Source organism: Salmo salar, chromosome ssa20 (genome assembly GCF_905237065.1).
Source record: "Salmo salar chromosome ssa20, Ssal_v3.1, whole genome shotgun sequence".
Lineage (NCBI taxonomy): Eukaryota > Metazoa > Chordata > Actinopteri > Salmoniformes > Salmonidae > Salmo > Salmo salar.
Genome location: NC_059461.1, coordinates 47,558,806 through 47,584,529, shown reverse-complemented (window position 1 = coordinate 47,584,529; position 25,724 = coordinate 47,558,806). Strand labels below are relative to the sequence as shown.

Below are 25,724 nucleotides of genomic sequence, written 5' to 3'. Positions count from 1 at the left end.
TAGTAGAATCTGATACAAAAGACAAGTACAAAAGCACAACAAAAAAAAAAATGATTGGATTTAAGTTGATGGGCCACTCTATAAAGGGCCACCAAATGAGCAGCAATGCTCCTCTGGGAGTAAACTCTGGATTTGGAAACTAGAAGTGTTCCTGAGTAGATTGGACCCCCCCCTTTTACTGTGACAGAATTTACAGATCATTTTGTATGGTGCAATATGTACATCCAATATGAAAAAAAATATATTGGATTTCAGTTGATTGGCCACTACAAGCAACGCTCCTCTGGGTGTGAACTCTGTGGATTTGGAACTAGAAGTGCTCCTGATTAGAATGGACCCCCCTTTTACTGCGACACAATATACAGATTATTTTGTACGGTGCAATAAATGATAGGAGTACACACACAAAAAAACATTGTTGACCATTTAGGCTTGAACAAATAAAGAACAAACAAATAAATGAGATATCTTATAGAAATATTTTGTATTATTCTTTGTATGATAACTAGTATATAATATATCGATAGTTGTGCACATTTTCCATCATTTTCGTTCTAATTATGAATTGACAAATTATACAGGACGGGACATTTATTGTGAAGAATTAAAACGATCCGTGATCCGGACGTACTTAGTTATTCTTGCCTGCTTCACAGCGGTGCGAGAACCAAAGCAGAGGAAAGAAAGCTTTTCTAGCTAATTGAAATACACGTTATCTGCTGTTGTTTCAGGTATGACACTATTCCGACAATTGAATATCTGCTTTTTTTTGTTTGACATCTGTCAAAAGAGTCAAGTTTTGACCCGTGACTGACAAAGTACAGCGGGCTTGACAACTTACCTGGATCATGTGCAGTCCATCTGCTAGCCTAAAGTTAACTAGCTTGCCAGCTAAATACGACGCCTGCGACTGCTAGCTAGCTAGCTACTTGAGCGGAACCGGTGATTCACTGACAACTAGCTTGCTACATTATCAGCTTGCTTATTGAGTCATTATGCAATCGATTCTAGTTATCGAAAGATAAGTGGCTTGCTAGCTATGTGCCCTTCCTTCAAATAACATCACTTTATTCGTGTGTTGTGATCTCGGTACATCATCACTTGACAGCTCGTTAAGTAGCTAGCCAGTTACTAGCTAGCTAGTTTTAACCAGCTATGTGACTAACTAGCATGTTACAGGTGTCCAGGTTACCACCACTTGACGATGACAGACCCTTTCCTACGCATCATCATAATGATGATAATAATGTCCTTACATTATGCAAAATCAAAGTGTAAGATGAAAGACGTCCATCTGTTGGCAGTCTGTCTATGCTGCCTTATTTCAGTCAAACAGTAAACATCAGCATTGATTCAGGACTCTGTACTGTAACACATGTGCTCTTCTGCCTTATTTCAGTAAAACAGTAAACATCGGCATTCAATCAGGACTCCACTGTGACACGTGCTCTACATCTGAAAAATGTAGGAGCACACAAAGATATTTAGGAGCAGAATTAAAAATATTTGAGGTATTACAGCAGCAATCCGCAGTTGAAACAATAACAAAGAATGGACCCCGCCACAGTTTCCGTCAAAGGTTGAGGGATGGGTCTGGAGAAATATAACCACACTCAAATGTATAGACAGAGCTATGGCTGCAAGGACAGACCAGATATCAACATTATAGTTTTAGCCATGTTTTGAGGCTATACAGAGTTTGTTTACATTTACTCTGTTTACAAACATTGGAAAAACAAGCTATTTTGCCTTCTGATGGGGTTAGACAGTTGAACTAAACTCATGGGGCATTATGTTATACTTTTCAAGAATCAATGGGTTTATATAATACATTTTCTAGATAAAACACAGGGTTTAGGAGCACCAGTAAAAAAAAACCATTTTTAAGATTGAGATATAGCCTATATGATTCCTAGCTGCTTTTGAAGCTCATACCCTAAAGAAGTTCTCCCTTTACCTTTCTTTCGGTGCCACCACGTTTGCATGCTACTGAGGCTGTGGGCAGAGGAACAGCAAAGAATTCAATACAACAATTATTACCTGGGGGATTATAATTTTTTTCTTGGGGCACTGGTGCTACCAAAATTCCAGGTAGCACAGCAAAATATTTGGGATCATATGCCCCCAAAATGGTAGCACTGTAGAGCCCTGTCCATAAGCTAACCAGTCAGTCTGTGGTTCACAAATTAACATTGAGTTTCTGTTATTCCTCTGGCCTAAATGAAAATGCGTACTGTCTGGGTTTAGCCTGGGGGTACCAGTCTGTTTTGAGTTATCATTCCACTCCTTGGCACTCCTTGACACAGAGTAGCATATAAGGAGTGGATCGTTAGCAAACAGGTTCGGGATTTCAGAGTCTGGGTTCCCGTGCATCCCCTGATTGCCCTCACAGACCAACACACTTGAAACAACTTCTATAGATTTGTTTGAACTCACCTAGTCCAGTGTTCCATACCACAGTGTACCTCTCTGTCTAGGCTGGTGCCAGCAGTTGTTGATGGAGTCTATGCTCCAGTGAGATGACTGACCAGGGCAACAACAACCAAAACATCTCCCGCAACCCCTTCGCTGCCCTTTTCAGCTCCCTCGCCGACGCCAAGCAGTTTGCATCGGGCCAGAAACCACCTTCGCACCATGGCGAACCTCCCTGTGAGTTACCCTCCCAAGGAGGAGTTACAGGGCACGCAGGCTTTTGCTCCAGCCCAGCTCTAGCCCACATGACCTGACTAATCGGCTGCATGATTAGCTCAATTGGTGGTGTTTTAGTGCTGGTTTGGAATAAAGGCCTGCAAACCACGTGGCCACTCCAGCTCTAATGGTTCACTGTGCTACTTATATAGGCTATAGCCTGTCAGTATAACTTAAACATCACTGATATGATGCAGCACGCTCACTGGCTTGACGTTTGACAATGATCTCATACGGTTTCTTATATTTGCTGGCTTATCTCGTATTGCAGCGGAGGACTCGGAGGGAAGTCAGTCCGAGTCGGAGAACTCGGACAGCATCGAGGACAATGACGACTCGGTGGCCGAGATCAGCCGCTCCTTCCTGTCGCGGCAGGAGCTGTGCGAACAGCTCAACATCAACCACATGATCCAGAGGATCTTCCTCATCACCTTGGACAACAGTGAGTGCAGGAAGTTCGATAGGAGCGTATTAGGGCTTTTACACCGTGTTTCTTATTCATTTAGGACACCTTTTTCCATTGGAGTGGCAGCGTGATGCCACTTGTCCCTTCTAGTTTACTGAATCTTGTTGTCATGTAAACAACCCTTAATGTTGCCTGGCTGGGTCTATATGATGTACCGTAGTGGTATGAACTAAAGCAAATCAGTCTGTTTCCCAGGCAACCCTTTGTGTGTCCATACACAAGCTATGGCTTGATTAATTGCCCATCAACATCCCCCTGTTTTAATGACCAGGCCCCCATTCTGACTGCCTTCTTTATTCCCCTCTGTTTTCTGTTGATTGATCTGAAGTGCTGTATTGAGGCATGGTCAATGTGTAATTTACAGCTTTCTTCAACTCCTTCTTCAACTCAAGGGAATTCAGTACAACCATTCTTCCTGGTGGTCTTTTCTTCACGCCGTCACTGTGTGTACTAGATTAGACAGAGAGTGATCGGCTTGGCATCAGCCAACTGGCTGACTCAGAGGCTGTGTCATCAAGGGAGTCTACAGGTCCCAGATTACTGTCCACTGTCTCCTCTTTTCCCGCTCATCATCCCTCACTGACTGGCATGAAAGTGCCCCGATGACGGAGCCACTGTCTGTCCATTTCTAGTGTAAATCTAATCTGTTCGTGCTCTTTGGTGCTGCTGGACCGCTGGCCTCTTTTAGGATTCCATTTCAGGGCCATCCAGTGAACAGTAAATGACTCACCCCAGTTCAATACTCATAAACTAGATGCTGGAATGAGTCATGAATGACCGTGTTTGCTCTAAGTGAAAAGTAAAACATGAACTATTGTTTGACCTCAGGTGACCCCAGTCTGAGAGGAGGCAATGGGATTCCTCCACGCTGTGTGTTCCTGGAGGAAATGGCCACTGAGATGGACGGTCAAGACTGGCTGGACATGGACAACATCGAGCAGGTACAGTAGGATTGAACATTGGTAATGGTGGTGGCGAACTGTTTGCTGGTCAGCTCAGTTGACCTCTATGCCATAAGATCCACATGTACTGTATCCTCTTCTCATACCGATTTCCTCGCTGGCTTGTAGTTTCAAGGGCTATTAAATATACAGTGCATCGTCTACTCTAAGAAGATGGAATAGTGAAAAATTCATAGCGAACAAAGTTCATAGAGTGGAGCAGAGATCAGTAAGTGAGTACGTGAAGTTCATAGCACAGAATGTTGGCTAAGTTTTCTTTTCTTTTTTATATATATATATTTTTTATATCAGGCACTCTTCAACAGACTACTGATGCTGGAGCCAGGAAACCACCTCATCTACATGACCTCGTGTAATGCTGTGAATCTCTCTGCCGACCGAGACGCTGGGGACAAGTCCGCCATACCGTTCCTCTACGCATGCTACCAGAGAGCCAAGGAAGAGGTGGGGTCACATACACAGCACTCCCTCTCGTTCCTAATTTCTTTCTCCACGAATTCCCAGCCATAATTCAGTCAGGAAAAGTGTGCTGTATAGGACAATTTTAAAAGGTAAACAAGGACTATACAAAACATTAGGAGCACCTGCTCTTTCCATGACTTGCCAGGTGAATCCAGGTGAAAGCTATGATCCCTTATTGATGTCACTTGTTAAATCCACTTCAATCGGTGTAGATGAAGGGGAGGAGACAGGTTAAAGATGGATATTTAAGCCTTGAGACAATTAGGACACGGATTGTGTATGTGTGTCATTCAGAGGGTGAATGGGTAAGACACAAGATTGAAGTGCCTTCAAACGGGGTATGGTAGTAGGTGCCAGGCACACCGCGGTTGTGTGTGTCAAGAACTGCAACGCTGCTGGGTTTTTCATGCTCAACAGTTTCCCATGTGTATCAAGAATGGTCCGTCACCCAAAGGACATCAAACCAACTTGACACAACTGTGGGAAGCATTGGAGTCAACATGGGCCAGCATCCCTGTGGAAGGCTTTCGACACCTTGTAGAGTCCATGCCCTGACGAATTAAGGCTGTTCTGAGGGCAAAAGGGGGGAGGTGCAACTCAATATGAGAAAAGTGTTCCTAATGTTTTGTACACTGTGTCTAAACCATGCTGCATGGGACAATGTAAAGCGAAGCAGTGTGAAAAGATTAATAGTCTTGCTGAACAAAAATGAATGACCTGTCTAAGGTTAAATCTGCTGTTTTATTTCTAGATCATTTCAGTCTGCATATAGGCTAAATATAGCATGTTTAGCTTGTGCTCCGTTGCTGACAATGATGTGACAAGTTCTTAACCTCCCTGCTCCCTCCTGACATTACACACCCCCAGGTCACCAAAGTACCAGAGAAGCTGCTGTCGTACGCGGTGCGCTGTAAGAACCTGACGGTGTCCAACACACGCACGGTCCTGCTCACCCCAGAGATCTACATCAGACAGAACGTGTACGAGCAGCTACTGGATTTGCTGCTAGAGGGAGTCGGCGGAGCCCGTGAGTCCATTAAATTATTAAAGCCCCCCCGACTGTCTGAGGATCCCGGTTCTGTTCCATCTCAGTAGCCAAAGAAAGTGGTGTTTGCTGCTCAGGTATCAACTGTTGAGGCCTCCCAAGACAGGATGTGCTGTAACTTAGTCTAGTCTGCACCCGCTGATGAAAGAACTGGTTTAGACTGGTTTGAACTTGTCTATCTGTATTTATTAGGGCATAATATCCTCACTTTGCTGTGTTGTTGTATAAAGTCCTGATGATGTTGCGTGTGGTTTGTGTCCAGAAAAGGGGGGGAAAAAGATGCCTGTACAATACAGAAAATATACTTTACCGAACTGTTTAGCCTATATATACAGGTGATTTGTTTCTGCTCTATATACCTAAGCCCTTTTTTTGAGCCAGGAAAAACCCTGTACACGTCTGGTTCTGTAAAGTACAGCATCTTTTCTGCATTATACAGGGCTATTATACCGGGTTTTTACTTATCTATACCTAAGCCCCTTTTTGTGTGCTTTCTGTTGAGCGTTGCAGAGCTGGAGGAGGTGGTGGAGTTCGTGGAGGAGGTGATCGCTGGCCTGTTAGCTGACCAGGAGGTGCGCACCTTCAGCGAGGTGATCGTGCCCGTGCTCGATATCTTCCAAGGCCGTGTGAAAGACTTTGATCTCTGCCAGCTGCTGCTCTTCTCCTACCTGGACCTGCTCCTCTACTTCAGCCGCCAAAAAGATATCGCTACGGTCAGGGGCCGTAATGCATCGTCATTCCTCTGGATTGTTTTGTACAACCATGATTATTACTTGATTATATTCTATACTATTCTAATGTATTCTATTCATAACAAGATTATTATTATTTTTTTTTACAACAGCTGCTTTCATATGTCTGAGATGGACAACCTTGATCTCAAAAGTAGTTTACTCTTTGTTAATGTACTTCAAATTGTCTTCCTCCAGGTATTGGTGGAGCACATCCAACCCAAAGATCCCAACAATGGGCTTCAGTATCAGAAAACCCTCCTTGGCACTGTGTTGAGTATCTCTTGCCTGCTGAAGACCCCGGGGGTGGTGGAGGGTCACGGCTTCTTCCTCAACCCCTCACGCTCCAGTCCACAGGAAATTAAGGTGCAGGAGTCCAACATACACCAGGTAAGGGCACTAGAGTCTTTGGTCAAAAGTAGTGCACTATATATAGGGAATAGAGTGTTATTTGGGACGGACCCCTAACCTTATCGTCTTCTGTGTCTCCAGAACCCCACTTAGGCCTACGTCTAGCTTACTGCCAATGGTCAGACACTAGCTTAGTCTAAGCTACACAATGTGTAGAATGGCAGGAAATTTGCTTTAAAACTGCAAAAACAATTATTCACCTCATAGCAAAATGTGTAGAACCTTTGAAATTGCAACATTTTCTCTCTACCCCATGGCAAAATTTGTAGAATTTCATGTAATTAGTTTTAAAACGGCAACATTTTCTCTACACTGCATGCCAAAATGTAAAGAATTGCTGAAAATGTTACTTTAACAATGCATAATAATTATGCAATTATCCACTGCCAAGAAGGCAGGCACTAAAATGTTTTGTTCCACCCCAAAAGGCTAGAGGAACTTCTGCCTGATGAGTTTCCCTGAGGTTTTCCTGAACTTTCCAATACCTTTACCATATTTAAAGCTGCAGTATGTAACTTTTTGGCGTATCCAACAAAATTCACATAGAAATGTAAGTTATAGATCTGTCATTCGCGTTGAAAGCAAGTCTAAGAAGCAGTAGATCTGTTCTATGTGCGCTATTTCTATGCTTCCTGTCTTAAATTTCATTTTTGCGTCTTTTGGTTTTGTTCACCAGCTGAAAATACAATATTTTGGGTTATGGTAAATATATTCCACAGCAGTTTAGATGGTACAATGATTCGCTACACTATACTTGCTTGTTTTGTCACACAAACTGAAATGAGGCGAACTGGTGGAGGGATTTCTGCATGGTGCATCTTTAAGTCGTTTGAAACATATTCAAGTTATTAACCTTATGAACATAGCCATAAAGTCTGAGCACCCCTGTTCTAAATACCACTTCAATAGGTTTCAGACAATAACAGGGTATCATAGCAGTCAGGGGTATTTTTCTAATCTGAATTAAACAAGAAATGTCGTGCTGAAATGATCCACTGACAACATAACATGGGGCTTTGTCCAGAGAGTTCACCACAAGATCTTATAAACACACCAGTAGAACAACAAGTGTAGGTTACAGTGTTGTTAAGTGATCACCTCCCGTGCCAGAGTATGTGAGTGGAGCTGGAGCGGAGTGTGCCTAATTTCACTGGAGTGCGGCACGACATTCCCAAAGGCTGGAGCATCGGCCTTCTTACCCACTCCAATTTCGTTCCAGTAGAGAGAGCTTCAGTAGCGCTCACTTCACGAGCTCGGTGCATGCCCGACCCAGCATGCATTTGTAGTCTATTGGGTGCTGCTATAGCCCCTTGCTTTAGCTACTGTCATGGAGTTTGCTAAATATTTTCATAAAGGAACTGATAAAACACACAGGTGCAAAATCAAGGTGACTTACAAAGATGAAGAGCAAGAGAGGGAGTGCGGTGATGTAGTGTCCACAACTAAAGAATCGTGATGGTGTACTTACCACGTGCACATGCTAAAATAAAGGAACGAGGTGGGTAGGTAACTAAGTGTGTCATTGTAGCAAAGTATTTATAAAGTAAAAATCTTATCTCTGAAGTTCTCTTCATTTTTGTTCTATTATCTATACAATAGGCCATAATTGATTTTGGTCCAATAGGCCTAGCATATTCCTACTTTCAAGGAGCTTTCCGTTTTTGATTGGGTTATTTATGCTTAAAAACCTTTAGGCCTACCTATTAAGGCTGTCGCGGACAAATAACAATCTTGATTGACCGAAAGTTGTTTGTTCTTTCGACCAATCAATTGAGCACACCCTATGTGTTTTAATAAAATCAAGTATGTGCATTGAGCTTGTCTGATCAAATCAAATCAAATTTATTTATATAGCCCTTCGTATATCAGCTGATATCTCAAAGTGCTGTACAGAAACCCAGCCTAAAACCCCAAACAGCAAGCAAAGCATGTGAAAGAAGCACGGTGGCTAGGAAAAACTCCCTAGAAAGGCCAAAAACCTAGGAAGAAACCTAGAGAGGAACCAGGCTATGAGGGGTGGCCAGTCCTCTTCTGGCTGTGCAGGGTGGATATTATAACAGAACATGGTCAAGATGTTAAAATGTTCATAAATGACCAGCATGGTCAAGTAATAATAATCATAGTAGTTGTCGAGGGTGCAACAAGCACGTCCGGTGAACAGGTCAGGGTTCCATAGCCTGCAGGCAGAACAGTTGAAACTGGAGCAGCAGCACGGCCAGGTGGACTGGGGACAGCAAGGAGTCATCATACCAGGTAGTCCTGAGGCATGGTCCTAGGGCTCAGGTCCTCCGAGAGAAAGACAGAAAGAGAGAATTAGAGAGAGCATATTTAAATTCACACAGGACACCGGATAAGACAAGAGAAATACTCCAGATGTAACAGACTGACCCTAGCCCCCCGACACATAAACTACTGCAGCATAAATACTGGAGGCTGAGACAGGAGGGATCAGAAGACACTGTGGCCCCATCCGATGATACCCCCGGACAGGGCCAAAAAGGCAGGATATAACCCCACCCACTTTGCCAAAGCACAGCCCCCACACCACTAGAGGGATGTCTCCAACCACCAACTTACCGTCCTAAGACAAGGCCGAGTATAGCCCACAACGATCTCCGCCATGGCACAACCCAAGGGGGGGCGCCAACCCAGACAGGAAGACCACGTCAGTGACTCAACCCACTCAAGTGACGCCTCCCTCCCATGGACGGCATGGAAGAACACCAGTAAGCCAGTGACTCAGCCCCTGTAAAAGGGTTAGAGGCAGAGAATCCCAGTGGAAAGAGGGGAACCAGCAAGGCAGAGACAGCAAGGGCGGTTCGTTGCTCCAGCCTTTCCGTTCACCTTCACACTCCTGGGCCAGACTATACTTAATCATAGGACCTACTGAAAAGATAAGTCTTCAGTAAAGACTTAAAGGTTGAGACTGAGTCTGCGTCTCTCACATTGGTAGGCAGACCATTCCATAAAAATTGAGCTCTATAGGAGAAAGCCCTACCTCCAGCCGTTTGCTTAGAAATTCTAGGGACAATTAGGAGGCATGCGTCTTGTGACCGTAGCGTACGTGTAGGTATGTACGGCAGGACCAAATCGGAAAGATAGGTAGGAGCAAGCCCATGTAATGCTTTGTAGGTTAGCAGTAAAACCTTGAAATCAGCCCTTGCCTTAACAGGAAGCCAGTGTAGGGAGGCTAGCACTGGAGTAATATGATCAAATTCTTTGGTTCTAGTCAGGATTCTAGCAACCGTATTTAGCACTAACTGAAGTTTGTTTAGTGCTTTATCCGGGTGGCCGGAAAGTAGAGCATTGCAGTGGTCCAGCCTAGAAGTAACAAAAGCATGGATTAATTTTTCTGCGTCATTTTTGGACAAAGTTAGTGATTTTTGCAATGTTACGTAGATGGAAAAAAGCTGTCCTTGAAACAGTCTTGATATGTTCTTCAAAAGCGAGATCAGGGTCCAGAGTAACGCCGAGGTCCTTCACAGTTTTATTTGAGACGACTGTACAACCATCCAGATTAATTGTCAGATTCAACAGAAGATCTCTTTGTTTCTTGGGACCTAGAACAAGCATCTCTGTTTTGTCCGAGTTTAAAAGTAGAAAGTTTGCAGCCATCCACTTCTTTATGTCTGAAACACAGGCTTCTAGCGAGGGCAATTTTGGGGCTTCACCATGTTTCATTGAAATGTACAGCTGTGTGTCGTCCGCATAGCAGTGAAATTTAACATTATGTTTTCGAATGACATCCCCAAGAGGTAAAATATATAGTGAAAACAATAGTGGTCCTAAAACGGAACCTTGAGGAACACCGAAATTTACAATTGATTTGTCAGAGGACAAACCATTCACAGAGACAAACTGATATCTTTCCGACAGATAAGATCTAAACCAGGCCAGAACTTGTCCATGTAGACCAATTTGGGTTTCCAATCTCTCCAAAAGAATGTGGTGATCGATGGTATCAAAAGCGGCACTAAGATCTAGGAGCACGAGGACAGATGCAGAGCCTCGGTCTGACGTCATTAAAAGGTCATTTACCACCTTCACAAGTGCAGTCTCAGTGCTATGATGGGGTCTAAAACCAGACTGAAGGGTTTCGTATACATTGTTTGTCTTCAGGAAGGCAGTGAGTTGCTGTGCAACAGCTTTTTGTAAAATTTTTGAGAGGAATGGAAGATTCGTAATAGGCCGATAGTTTTTTATAATTTCTCGATCAAGATTCGGCTTTTTCAAGAGAGGCTTTATTACTGCCACTTTTAGTGAGCATGGTACACATCCGGTGGATAGAGAGCCGTTTATTATGTTCAACATAGGAGGGCCAAGCACAGGAAGCAGCTCTTTCAGTAGTTTAGTTGGAATAGGGTCCAGTATGCAGCTTGAAGGTTTGGAGGCCATGACTATTTTCATCATTGTGTCAAGAGATATAGTACTAAAACACTTTAGTATCTCCCTGATGCTTTAAGCTTACAGTTTGATGCCTCGAGGGTGCCAGAGATCTAGATAACCAGAATGAAAAAAAACTTCACCTGACCCAACTATTCTCCTTCCGCTCCTGCTGGCTTTGCCGGTAATAGGCTACACAAGGAGTCGGCAACCTTTCTCATGTGGAATGCCAATTTATCTTACAATTTGTACCGATTTGCTTGCCAGGTATGGTTTTCATATGCAAATTTTCATTAAACAGTTTAATTTAATTTATAACGTCTTGATATCTCAAATTCATTGTCATGTGGTCAATCAAAATTCTATCTCAATCTAAATGAAAATTATGCAAACCTAAAAAATTACTTCTATAACCATTGCCAACTATGTAAAAATAACCTACATAAAGCCAACAAATAAAACATTGCAGCCTGCAGGTAGAAAATATCCAGATTAAATATAAATATCCAATGAATCACATTGGCTACACATGGCCTGTCTGCAACGAACTTGAACGTTGGGTCCGGCACAAAGACTGGGCCCTCAGTTTTATTCTGGGCCCTCAGTTTTCAGTGCCAGTGAGATCAGGACAGACACAGCTGTAGGCTATTTGCGCAAGGGATAAGAAGCCGTGCTTGACTTGGGCAGGAGCTCACTGGAGCTGAGTACCGGCACCTCAAACCCTGTTAGTCTTACAGAATATTAGCTTCAAAGTATTGTGGAGCTCCTGCACATCAATTTAAACAGTACCAGCCCAAAACCCAAAATGAGTACCGGAACCTATTTCAGTCCAAGTCGAGCACTGATAAGAAGCCTATTTTATGATGTTTCCACTGGGCCAGAGCATAACATTTTTCCCTTTCATTCTAAGTGGTCATCGAAAGGGAGAGAGCTGGAAAGATTTTTCAAATACAGTACATTGAGGAACTATTTACATCAATGGATGTAAAAACAGACTTCGTTTGCTTGCTGTTTGAGGTGAAGAAAACATGACTTTGAGAAGCTCAACAGGTCATTAGTGGTGGTGCATTAAGCCAATCAGAAATACTATCAGATCCCCAAATGGGCACATTTATATGCTTACATTTGCGCGCAGGCCAGGTAGCCTCATAAATGGAATTAAATAAACCAAAACTTGTTTCTCACAAGTGTAGCATAGGTTGTGCACTCTGCAAACAATGTGTCCACTCAGACAATGAGAACAGGAAGACTGGAACAATATTGAATGCATTAAAAGAAATGACTGTAACCGAAGTAACAAACATTGTAGATTAGGAATTAACGGTAAATGTACAACTGGTGATATATGTAATGGGGACTTCATAGACACTAACAATCAAACGCAAACAATTCACACAATGAAGTTATGAAACAATACTGTGCACAAATTGGCGGGATTGAGCGCATTCTGGAGAGAGAAGTGCATCTGGGCACATGGTCAATCCAACGTCTAGTGATATGGCCTCAGAAGAAGTCAGGGCAACAATGGCCTCAGCACAAGTCAGTGGATTCATACTTCTTGCGCTTTGCGGAGCAGTGCAGAGCTGTTGTCTGGAAGTGAGTTTGTGTTTATACAGGACGTACCGCCCCCACCTACCGTCAACCAATCATGTCAATGCGGTGCTATACAGAGCCCTCCGCATTGTTACAACATTTGGGAGGCGCATGTCGATGTACAGAGCTCGATTTGGCTTCCTCATACCTCTGGAGGCTCCGCAATTGCGTCACACCCTCCATATGGAACATCCGACCACATTTTAGAATCAAGCATAAATTGGCTTTTAGCCTAGGCCTCCGCAATGGATTAGATCACTGAGATGGGTGCAAATATACAGTACCAGTTTAAAGTTTGGACACACCTACTCATTCAAGGGTTTCTTTATTTTTACTATTTTCTACATTGTAGAATAATAGTGAAGACATCAAAACTATGAAATAACACACATAGAATCATGTAGTAACCAAAAAAGTGTTAAACAAATCAAAATATATTTGAGATTCTTCAAAGTAGCCACCCTTTGCCTTGACAGCTTTACACACTATTAGCATTCTCTCAACCAGCTAAATGAGGAATGCTTTTCCAACAGTCTTGAACGAGTTCCCACATATGCCGAGCACTTGTCGGCTGCTTTTCCTTCACTCCGAAGTCCAACTCATCCCAAACCATCTCAATTGGGTTGAGGTCAGGTGATTGTGACGGCCAGGTCATCTGATGCAGCACTCCATCACTCTCCTTCTTGATCAAGTAGCCCTTACACAGCCTGGAAGTGTGTTTTGGGTCATTGTCCTGTTGAAAAACAAATGATAGTCCCACTAAGCGCAAACCAGATGGGATGGTGTGTTGCTGCAGAATGCTGTGGTAGTCATGCTGGTTAAGTGTGCCTTGAATTATAAATAAATCACAGACATTGTCACCGGGAAAGCACCCCCACACCATCACACCACCACCTCCATGCTTCACGGGGGGAACCACACATGCAGAGATCATCAGTTCACTTACTCTGCGTCTCACAAAGACATGGCGGTTGGATCCAAAAATCTCAAATTTGGACTCATCGGACCAAAGGACAGATTTCCAAAGGTCTAATGTCCATTGCTCGTGTTTCTTGAAGGCCTGATTCACGCAGTCTCCTCTGAACAGTTGATGTTGAGATGTGTCTGTTACTTGAACTCTGTGAAGCATTTATTTGGGCTGCAATTTCTGAGGCTGTTAACTCTAATGAACTTTTATACTGCAGCAGAGGTAACTGGGTCTTCCTTTCCTGTGGCATGAGACAGTTTCATTATAGCGCTTGATGGTTTTTGCGACTGCACAATTTTCCGGACTGACTGAGCTTCATGTCTTAAAGTAGTGATCAACTGTCATTTCTCTTTGCTTATTTGAGCTGTTCTTGCCATAATATGGACTTGGTCTTTTACCAAATAGGGCTATCTTCTGTATACCCCCCATACCTTGTCACAACACAACTGATTGGCTCAAACACATTCAGAAGGAAAGAAATTCCACAAATTAACTTTTAACAAGACACACCTAGAAAATAGTCAAAATAAAGAGAAACCCTTGAATAAGTAAGTGTGTCCAAACTTTTGACTGGCACTGTGTGTGTATAGAAGGCATTTTTTTGTTTAATATGTATTTAATTCTAAGTCTGTCACAGCCTATATATGCAATTTATAGACTTATGGCATAATACAACAAAATGTTTTTTAAATGCTGAGTGCTTTATGTCCCTATCAGCGTTTGTGTCGCACTCGCAAGTGCTTCACAATGTATATCTTTGTAGGCTATAGCCTTGAAATAATATAGGGATTTTAATAAATATAGCAAATTTGGATCAGCAGTTTTTTTTTTTTTTTTTTCTGTAAGCGCAGAGCCATTTTTAGCGGAGCGGTTGGGAAAGACTTGGAGTGCCGGTGAGTGATGAGTGGGATTTCAGACCGCTCAACTCCGCTCACATACACTGCTCCCATCTACTTATTGACATATCCTATCCTGTCCTCCTTTCGTCCCAGTTCATGGGCCAGTTCCATGACAAGCTGCACAAGCTCCTGAAGAACCTGCTGCAGCAGTCGGGTGAGACGCGCCACCTGTTGCTCTCCTGGCTGGGCGGCTGCCTGCAGGCCAACGCCGGGCGCACCAAGATCTGGGCCAACCAGATGCCCGAGATCTTCTTCCAGATGTACGCCTCAGACGCCTTCTTCCTCAATCTGGGCGCTGCGCTGCTCAAGCTGTGCCAGCCCTTCTGCCGGCCGCGCTCGCCCAAGCTGCTCACCTTCAACCCCACCTACTGCGCCCTCAAGGAGCTCAGCGAGGAGGAGCGGCGCAATCGCAACGTGCATGCCAGAGGTTTGTCTGCATGTTTGTATGTGCGCTCTTGTATATGCGTGCATGTGGGTATGGATCATTGGATGTCCTTTTTACATAGCTGATTCTCTATTTTATGTTAGTAAATATGAACCTATCCTCATTTTCTCATTGATCATTAGGTCTGGACAAAGAGACGTGTCTTGTCCCCCTTCCCCCCCAGCAGTCGGTGGAGTACGCCCAGTCGTACAGCCTCCTCACTGAGAACCTCATCCTCACCCAGATGACCCTTCACCTGGGCTTCCACAGGTAACTAACTGGCAACGTTACGGAACATTTAGATATAATTAAAATGATAGGATAGATATGAGTGTCTTTCAAGTAGAATAGGGAATCATGTCCGGTCTATTCAATGCATTTCTATCTGCAAATATGGGAACATATCTCCTCACTGAATATGCCCCTGACCTAGCAATGCTGTATCCATATGATGAACATTAGTATATTACTTGGTTTTGGGTTTGTGCATGAAGAAAGTTCTACTTACCATGTTAGTACACAATACTTTTGGTGCTGTTTTTCTGACCTAGATTAACCTGGTCCCACCTAGTCAACAGCCAGTGGAATCGCGTGGCGCGAAATACAAATACCAAAACAATGCTATAACTTCAATTTCTCAAACATATGACTATTTTACACCATTTTAAAGACAAGACTCTCGTTAATCTAACCACATTGTCCGATTTCAAAAAGACTTTACAGCGAAAGCAAAACATTAGATTATGTCAGGAGAGTACCCTGCCAAAAATACACAGCCATTTTCAAAGCAAGCATATATGTCACAAAAAACAAAACCACAGCTAAATGCAGCACTAACCTTTGATGATCTTCATCAGATGACACTCCTAGGACATTATGTTATACAATACATGCATGTTTTGTTCAATCAAGTTCATATTTATATCAAAAACCAGCTTTTTACATTAGCATGTGATGTTCAGAACTAGCATACCCACAGCAAACTTCCGGTGAATTTACTAAATTACTCATGATAAACGTTCACAAAATACATAACAATTATTTTAAGAATTATAGATAGAGAACTCCTTTATGCAATCGCGGTGTCAGATTTTAAAATAGCTTTTCGGCGAAAGCACATTTTGCAATATTCTGAGTACATAGCCCGGCCATCACGGCTAGGTATTTTGACACCCACCAAGTTTGGGGCTCACCAAACTCAGAATTACTGTTCTTCGTCAGAATGCACTCCCAGGACTTCTACTTCAACAACAAATGTTGTTTTGGTCCCAAATAATCCATAGTTATATTCAAATAGCTCCGTTTTGTTCGTGCGTTCAGGTCACTATCCGAAGGGTGACGTGCGAGCGCATTTCGTGACAAAAAAATTCAAAATATTCCATTACCGTACTTCGAAGCATGTCAAACGCTGTTTAAAATCAATTTTTATGCTTTTTTTCTCATAAAATAGCGATAATATTCCAACCGGGCGACGTTGTATTCATTCAAAGGCTGAAAGAAAAAAATGGAGAATTCTCATGAACGCGCATCTCCAGTGTCACTGTCCCCAGGCTGACCACTCACAAATTCTCCTGCTGTTCTTCGCCCAGAGACAGCAGACACCCCATTCCACTTTCTGGCGCCTTCTGAGAGCCAGTGGAAGCCTTAGAAAATGTCACGTTACAGCAGAGATGCTTTTTTTCGATAGAGATGCAACAGAAGGACAACAAATTGTCAGACAGGGCACTTCCTGTATGGAATCTTCTCAGGTTTTGGCCTGCCATATGAGTTCTGTTATACTCACAGACACCATTCAAACAGTTTTAGAAACTTTAGAGTGTTTTCTATCCAAATCTACTAATATATGCATATTCTCATTTCTGGGCAAGAGTAGTAACCTGTTTAAATCGGGTACGTTTTTTTATCTGGCCGTGTAAATACTGCCCCCTAGCCCCAACAGGTTTTAAGCCTGTTCCTTGACACACAAAAAACTTCTCAGTGGAGGTTCTCCATTGAGCATGGGTTTAAGTCCAGGAGTAGGCTCGATCTGTGCCCGGGGATATGTTACCTGTTATCGTTCATAACAGCTGAGCCATATGTACTGTATCTAACGTTGTGAACTGGACCTTTCAATTGTTCACTGTGACATATGGTTAAGAAAGTTGGATTGTGTCTTCTTGCTTCTCCCTAGACTCCACGAGCAGATGGTGAAGATGAACCAGTCGCTCCACCGGCTGCAGGGTACGTGGCGGGAGGCCCAGCTCACGGGCGGCCCGGCGGCCGAGCAGCTTCGCGAGCAATTTGAGCGCCTCATGACGGTCTACCTGTCGACCAAGGCAGCAGCCACCCAGCCGGGCATGCTGCAGTGCTGCCTCAACCTGCAGGCGTCCAGCGCCACACTCCTGGTTCAACTGGGCCTCAGCAACCAGGGGCCCGAGCACGCCCAGCTCTCCTTCCCCCTGCCACCGCTACATAACAGCCTGCTCTGTCACATGCCAGGTAGCTACCCCTCCCTCCCGCTTTGTCATTTAGACTTTTTTTCTTCTTTTGTTTTGCAACTTAGTCAGAGTATTTAACTAAGGTAGGAAAGACAACCAAGTATCAGTCATTGCAGGTAAAGCTTTCCGTCAACCTTGCTTGTTTACTTACTTACTTAGACCAATCGCCCCATGAGTAGCAAAGGCCATCAACAACTCAACTTTTGGCGGTCGTTTCAATGTTGCGCCATCAAGCTTGACATCACGTTTTCGGTCATTTGACAGGTTCTCTTATGCTGACTTGCAGTCAGTGCGTACAGTAGAGGTGCTAAATCAGAGGTCTTCAACCAGGTGTGCCGTAAATGGCTTCCTAATCTTGATAATTGTTTTGAACACTCACTTGTAAACATGACCTGTGGAGTGGGAGCACCAGTGCCGCTCAGATAATACATTGAATGGCACATGGTTTTATCTGTATCGTGGTTTCAAATCCAGTTCGCTCACGCTGTTGTTACATTTGTATCATTTTACTTTGCCTGTGAGAACCATTAGGCTTAGCTGTACCACAGCCTCTGCCATAGAAACAAACGGAACATGGCTCTGTGGCTGTGGTTGCACCTTTACAATGCAGAAACCCGCTCGTCTCTAGCTCAAACCTTTCACAACTTAAGACCTATTTTAAGAGCTTTTTTTTTATTTTTCTGCACAGATTGCGGGACCCTCTTAAAGGGGTACACACAAATGAGTCATGAGTAAGGTACTATACTAATTAATAGGGACATTTTAGGTGTGCCACAGAATTGTTTTATCCCATCAAGATGTGACACGGTTCATAAAAGGTTGGGAACCACTGTGCTAAATAACAGCAAAAATAAATAATAATTTGCTCAATGACAGGGCTATAGAAGAGTTGTGAGAGAATAACACAAGTAGAGAGCAGAGGAGGCTGGCGGGAGTAGCTATAGGAGGACGGGCTCATTGTTATTGCTGGAATTGAATTAATGGAAACACCAAACACATCAAACACACGGAAACAACGTTTTTGACTCCATTCTAGCCATTAAAAAGAGCCCATCCTCATGTAGCCCCTCCCACCAGCCTCCTCTGGGAGAGAGTTTATTAAGACTACTAAGAGGGGTTGGTTATCAAAAGGATTCTTGTGCATCTGCAGAGTTCTTTGCGGAGAACTTGGGAGATTTCTTTGTCTTCCTCCGCCGCTTTGCCGACGAGGTCCTGGAGTCTTCTGCCGAGAGCTTGGAGCAGGTCCTCAACTTCATCACTGTGTTCATGGGAAACGTGGAGAGGTAGGGGAAAGAGGGGGAGGCATTGAGTTCACCCGTGCGCACACACAGTACCAGGCCAAATGTTTGTGCATAATATTCTTGTATCCTGGTACATACACTACTGTTCAAAATGTTGGGGTAATTTATACATTTCCTTGTTTTTTTTCCAAGAAAAGCTCATTTTTGATCCATTAAAATAACATCAAATTGATCAGAAATACAGTGTAGACATTGTTAATGTTGTAAATGATTATTGTAGCTTGAAACGGCAGATTTTTTATGGAATATCTACATAGGCGTACAGAGGCCCATTATCAGCAACCATCACTCCTGTGTTCCAATGGCACGTTGTGTTAGCTAATCCAAGTTTATCATTTTAAAAGGCTAACTGATCATGAGAAACCCTTTTGCAATTATGTTAGCCCAGCTGAAAACTGTTATCCTGATTAAAGAAGCAATAAAACTGTCCTTCTTTAGACTAGTTGCGTGTCTGGAGCATCAGCATTTGTGGGTTCGATTACAGGCTCAAAATGGCCAGAAACAAAGAACTTTCTTCTGAAACTCCTCAGTCTATTCTTGTTCTGAGAAATGAAGGCTATTCCATGCAAGAAATTGCTAAGAAACTGAAGAACTCATACAACGCTGTGTACTACCCCTTTCACAGAACAGCGCAAACTGGCTCTAACCAGAATAGAAAGAGTGGGAGGCCCCGGTGCACAACTGAGCAAGAGGACAAGTACATTAGAGTGTCTAGTTTGAGAAACAGACGCCTCACAAGTCCTCAACTGGCAGCTTCATTAAATAGTACCCGCAAAACACCAGTCTAAACGTCAACAGTGAAGAGGCGACTCCAGGATGCTGGCCTTCTAGGCAGAGTTGCAAAGAAAAAGCCATATCTCAGACTGGCCAATAAAAAGAAAAGGTTAAGATGGGCAAAAGAACAGACACTGGACAGAGGACGATTGGAAAAAAGGGTTATGGACAGACGAATCTAAGTTTGAGGTGTACGAATTACAAAGAAGAACATTTGAGACACAAAAGAAATGAAAAGATGCTAGAGCAGTGCTTGACGCCATCTGTCAAGCATGGAGGAGGCTATTTGATGGTCTGGGGGTGCTTTGGTGGTGGTAAAGTGGGAGATTTGTACAGGGTAAAAGGGATCTTGAAGAAGGAAGGCTATCACTCCATTTTGCAACGCCATACCCTGTGGACGGCGCTTAATTGGAGCCAATTTCCACCTACAACAGGACAATGACCCAAAGCACGGCTCCAAACTATGCATTAACTATTTAGGGAAGAAGCAGTCAGCTGGTATTCTGTCTATAATGGAGTTTGGCCAGCACAGTAACATCTCAACCCTATTGAGCTGTTGTGGGAGCAGCTTGACCGTATGGTACGTAAGAAGTGCCCATCAAGCCAATCCAATTTGTGGGAGGTGCTTCAGGAAGCATGGGGTGAAATCTCTTCAGATTTACCTCAACAAAATGACAACTACAATGCCAAAGGTCTGCAAGGCTGTAATTGCTGCAAATGGAGGATTCTTTGACGAAAGCAAAGTTTGAAGGACAATATTATTTCAATTAAAAATCATTATTTATAACCTTGTCAAAGTCTTGACTATATTTCCTATTAATTTTGCAAGGACATTTCTAAGTGACCCAAAACATTTGAACGGTAGTGTACAATACCCTGAGGTCTGTTTATCTCAATTGTGGATCGCCATTGGCTGTTACAACACTCTTCTGGATGTGATATTCCTAAGGGGTTTATGCATCTACCATTCGGACTCATCTATGTTCCTATTGTGTTACTCTTTACCCATGTACCCAGGATGAAGAACCCTCATTTGCGGGCGAAGCTGGCAGAGGTGCTGGAGGCGGTGATGCCCCACATGGAACCGGCATCGGCTGGCACAGCCCAGCCAATCATGTTCCAGCGTCAAAGGGTCTTTTGCTCCTACCACCATGCACCTCACCTGGCTGAGGCACTCATTGCTGTGTTTGTGGACATTGAGTTCACTGGTGGGTTAAGTGTGTGTGTGTGTGTGTGTGTGTGTGTGTGTGTGTGTGTGTGTGTGTGTGTGTGTGTGTGTGTGTGTGTGTGTGTGTGTGTGTGTGTGTGTGTGTGTGTGTCTTGCGCACATGCGTTTGTGTGTGTCTTGCGCACATGCGTTTGTGTGTGTTACAATCTAAACCTTTGTAATGAAGCTCAAGTGCATGCATGTGACTTGTATGTTATTGACTTTTCTCCTCAGGTGACCCTCACCAGTTTGAACAGAAGTTCAACTACAGGAGACCTATGTATCCCATCCTCAAGTACATGTGGGGGAAGGAGAGCTACAGAGAGAGCATTAAGGCAAGCTTGTTTCCCTTTTTTTCCTCAGTTATTTAGATGGTACCACATTTAGAGTAGTCCTTATTGAAGACCGCAGAAAACACACGGCTATTGCTTTTCAGTTCTGCACCATAATGCCCTGAAATTCTTATGCGGAATGTCGTTTACTTCAGAGTCTTGCTGTTTATGCATCCGAGAACCTCGAGGCCATGAATCCTCCACTCTTCCTGCGGTATCTGAATCTCCTGATGAACGACGCCATCTTCCTACTCGACGAAGCTATACAGGTGAGAAACTGTCAGCGTTTCGCTCTCGTTTTATGAAAAGGACATTCCTAGCGTTGACTTATGTTGACTTATGTCCATCTCAGCAGTGGCTGATGACACTTTAAATCGGCGGACGGGCTCATTGTAATGCCTGGAATGGAATAAACGAATGGTATTAAGCACATGGTTGCTATTCGTTTTATACCATTCCATTACGATGAATCGTCCTCACCTCACCAGCCTCTACTGATCTATCTTTTTATTCATTTTTGGGGACATAAAAGACTGTAAAAACATGCGCAAATCAGCTCCAATTGGTTTTCATTTTGGAAATCTGTTCCAAAGTATTCCCACGCATAATAGAGAGTTACCGTGTGTGATCGTGTACAAATGTAAGCAAGGTTTGAAATGATTATGTTTAAATAAAATATGTCTGTTTGGGCTTCTTGCAGTCAATTTGCAGTCTACAAATGATTTATTATGTTCCGGCCGCCTGACCATCCGCTCAAGAAGAAATTGGCCCTCGGCTGAGTTGTGTTTTCCCTTGTTTATCCGAAGATCCTACGTTTTAAACTATGTCAGATTTTCTCACTACTTCTGTCTGATCTGGTCCTTGTCTGTGGTAGTACCTGAGCAAGATTAAGCTTCTGCAGCTGGAGAAGGACCATGGCGAGTGGGAGGGCCTGGCTCCCGATGCCCTCAGGGAGAAGGAGTCCAGTTTGCAGATGTTGGGACAGCTGGCACGTTTCCATAACATCATGTCCAACGAGACCATCGGCACACTGGCTTTCCTCACATCGGGTTAGTTGGAGAGGGAGGATGAATGGATAACAATGAGTGGATAATGTCTTGGACATAGGTCTCTACCTAGAGTTACACAAACTATGGGTGTTTTAGTTTTTTATACATCATTGTCCAATTCATTGAGCAAAATTAAGAGTCTGCCCTGTTAAAGGTAAATGGCAATACTTTATATTTGATGACACTGTTGTACACTGAGGATACAAAACATTAGGAACACCGTTCTCATATTGAGTTACACCCCCTTTTGCCCTCCGAACAGCCTCAATTTGTCAGGGCATGGACTCTACAAGATGTCTAACGCGTTCCACAGGGATGCTGGCCCATGTTGACTCCAATTCTTCCCACAGTTGTGTCAAGTTGGTTTGATGTCCTTTGGGTGACGGACCATTCTTGATACACATGGGAAACTGTTGAGTGTGAAAAACCCAGCAGCGTTGCAGTTCATTTATTTATTTTTTTGCCCCTTTTTTCTCCCCAATTTTGTGGTATCCAATTGGTAGTAGTTAGTCTTGTCTCATCACTGCAACTCCCGTACGGCCATGCGTTCTCCGAAACACAACCCAACCAAGCTGCACTGCTTCTTGACACAACGCCCATCCACCCCGGAAGCCAGCCGCACCAATGTGTCGGAGGAAACACCGTACACCTGGCAACCTGATCAGCGTGCACTGCGCCCGGCCCGCCACAGGCGTCGCTAGTGCATGATGAGACAAGGATATCCCTGCCGGCCAAACCATCCCTAACCCGGATGACGCTGGGCCAATTGTGCTCCGCCCCATGGGCCTCCCGGTCGCGGCCGGCTGCGACAGAGCCTTGACTCGAACCCAGACTCTCTGGTGGCACAGCTAGCACTGCGATGCAGTGCCTTAGACCACTGCGCCACCCGGGAGGCTCAGCGTTGCAGTTCTTCACACTCAAATTGGTGCACCTGGCACTTACTACCATACCCCGTTCAAAGGCACTTAAATATTTTGTCTTTCCCATTCACCCTCTGAATGGCACACATACACAATCCATGTCTCAATTGTCTCAAGGCTTAAAAATACTTATTTAACCTGTCTCCTCCCCTTCTTCTTCACTGATTGAAGTGGATTTAACAAGTGACATCAATAAGGCATCATAGCTTTCACCTGGATTCACCTGGTCGGTCTGTCATAGAAAGAGCAGGTGTTTTGTACACTCTGTATATATGAATATATTGAAACTCCTACTCGCTTCTCCCTCTCCATGATATCCCAGAGATCAAGGGTATTTTTGTGCACCCTTTCATGGCCGAGAGGATCATCTCCATGCTCAACCACTTCCTGCAGCACCTGGTTGGCCCCAAGATGGGCGCCCTGAAGGTGAAAGACTTCAGCGAGTTTGACTTCAAGCCTCAACAACTGGTCTCCGATATCTGCACCATCTACCTTAACCTGGGGTACGTTTCATAAAGGCAGTATTTCAAGGCTAATACAAGGCTCAGAAGTTTTTGGGGTTGAAATTCGCATGCTTTTTCCATCTGTACTTCAGTCGATCAAATATTCTGAGCGTTTGCCTGGCCTGGCGTGCCAGGTGGGTGGTGTTTGCATGTTTTGGATGGTTCAATTGTGCCAGGCAAGCATGGCTAAATTAGTTTAACCTTTTTTAAGTACAATTTGAATCCATGTGTGGCATATAAGGTGGCTATTTGGTTTCTAGTGACTCTAACAATGTCTGTTTTGTCTTCGACAGTGAAGAAGGGAATTTCTGTGCCACTGTCCCAAAAGACGGGCGCTCCTACTCTCCCACGCTCTTCTCTCAGACTGTCCGAGTCCTGAAGAAGATTAACAAGCCTGGAGAAATTATTGTTGGTTTCGGTCTCCTTGCTGACAAAATAAAGGTTAGATCTGTATAAAATCACCTTACACTGTACCACTATGCCGTCTCCATACCATAACCCTAAATGAATAACTACTGCCTGTCTCCTGTCTTAGTCTCATGCAGACCGACAGCTGCAGGATGAGGAAACGTACGCGGACGCCCCAGACGACTTCCTGGACCCCATTATGTCCACACTGATGCTCGACCCTGTGCTGCTCCCCTCCTCCAATGTCACGGTTGATCGCTCAACCATAGCACGGCATTTACTCAGGTGAGGGATCCCTTAGGAGTAGTATGTCTACGTGCTGCTGGTTTATTCCAGGGACTGCATGCATCAAGCATCTCAGAATAGGAGTGCTGATCTAGGATCAGGTCCCCCCTGTCCATGTAGTCTTATTCATTGTGATCTAAAAGCCACTCAGTCTTACTCTGAGTGGCTTGAAACATACAGCCCGAGATCAAGTTTTTTGTACGATATTGAGTATCAATTTTCATTTCCCTACAGTGATCAGACAGACCCGTTCAACCGCAGCCCCCTCACCATGGACCAGATCCGGCCCAACGAGGAGCTGAAGCAACAGATCTTACAGTGGCTGGCCCAGCATAAGCAGGAGCGGCTGCAGATGGGCCCTAGTGGCTAGCCCTGGGATCTTCTCAAACAAACTATGACTGTACCATACCTTCCCTCACCTCCTTACCGACAGTAGTATGCTCCACTTTGACTCATCCATGTGTGCTTGCCTTCAAGCTTCGGACTTCAAACCACGTGAGACACTGGTATCTCCCTCTCAAGCAGAGCACATCACTCAAATACCCTCACTGGTCAATGGAAGATCCCAAGTCTCAAAAACTGTCAAGAGAGCAGGTAGTGGTGCAATTGAAAACCGAGTTGCACTGTTACATTCATGTGCCCTATGGTGGTTTTAGAATTCTGCCCCCTGCTTCAGAGAATATGCTGTTTACCATTAGTGGTTGCAGTCTGGTCAGAACCACTGGTCTAACTGGACAACAATCGTTTAGCAATTCCTAAATGATCATCAGCTCTGCCAAATGTTTTATATTTTAAAAGTAAGCAAAGTATACTGAACTTGGACTTCAGAACAAGAAAATGTCATATGTCTTATTAATTTCCCCTTGTCTCTATAGTAACCATAAGGTTTATATGCACGATCCATCTATGAACAAGATTATCTAACGTTATTTAGCATTTACAATTGAAATCATTTCTTATGCAAGCATGTAATAAAATGTGGGCAAACCAATCTTAATTTAAGGAATCGGTGCCTAAAACCACCAGCCTTGCTTTAATTTCATCGACCAGACAATTTTCAAGTTATTATTTTGTCTTTGTTGCATTTATGGTATGAAATGCGCTGTCAATGGATATGCCTTATATCCTAAACAAGAGATGGTACAGACAATGTAGGAGTTGGGGTGTCACTTGCTTTGGTTATTTCCAAAGCAGTTTGTAACTTGTGCGAGTTGCTCTTGTTTTGAATTTGAGACTTAATTCAAAGTAAAGTGTGATTTGCTGAAGAAATTAGTAGAACGTGTGAAAGAATACCCATTTGGTAGCATGCATTTGTATGTGGTATATCTACTAACTTGATGATTACCAGAGTGAAATTATAATGCAATATTTTAACTGTCAATGTATTTTGAATGTACAGTATGACTAATAAATAAAAAGCTTTGATGTGTTACAGTA

General features: G+C 43.7%; 1 protein-coding gene across 1 annotated transcript; it reads left to right on the top strand.

The window, feature by feature from the left end:
- The first annotated feature begins 630 nt into the window (after window positions 1-630).
- LOC106612478 (ubiquitination factor E4A (UFD2 homolog, yeast)) lies at window positions 631-25,724 on the top strand. Its single transcript, XM_045703490.1, has 20 exons — window positions 631-731; window positions 2,478-2,649; window positions 2,960-3,130; window positions 3,983-4,095; window positions 4,408-4,560; window positions 5,446-5,605; window positions 6,134-6,336; window positions 6,553-6,744; window positions 14,701-15,034; window positions 15,175-15,301; window positions 17,202-17,509; window positions 18,659-18,791; window positions 20,601-20,791; window positions 21,025-21,125; window positions 21,278-21,391; window positions 21,997-22,171; window positions 23,414-23,594; window positions 23,888-24,035; window positions 24,130-24,287; window positions 24,522-25,724. The coding sequence occupies exons 2-20, from the start codon at window positions 2,520-2,522 to the stop codon at window positions 24,655-24,657; spliced, it is 3,228 nt and encodes a 1,075-aa protein (XP_045559446.1). The 5' UTR covers window positions 631-731; window positions 2,478-2,519; the 3' UTR covers window positions 24,658-25,724.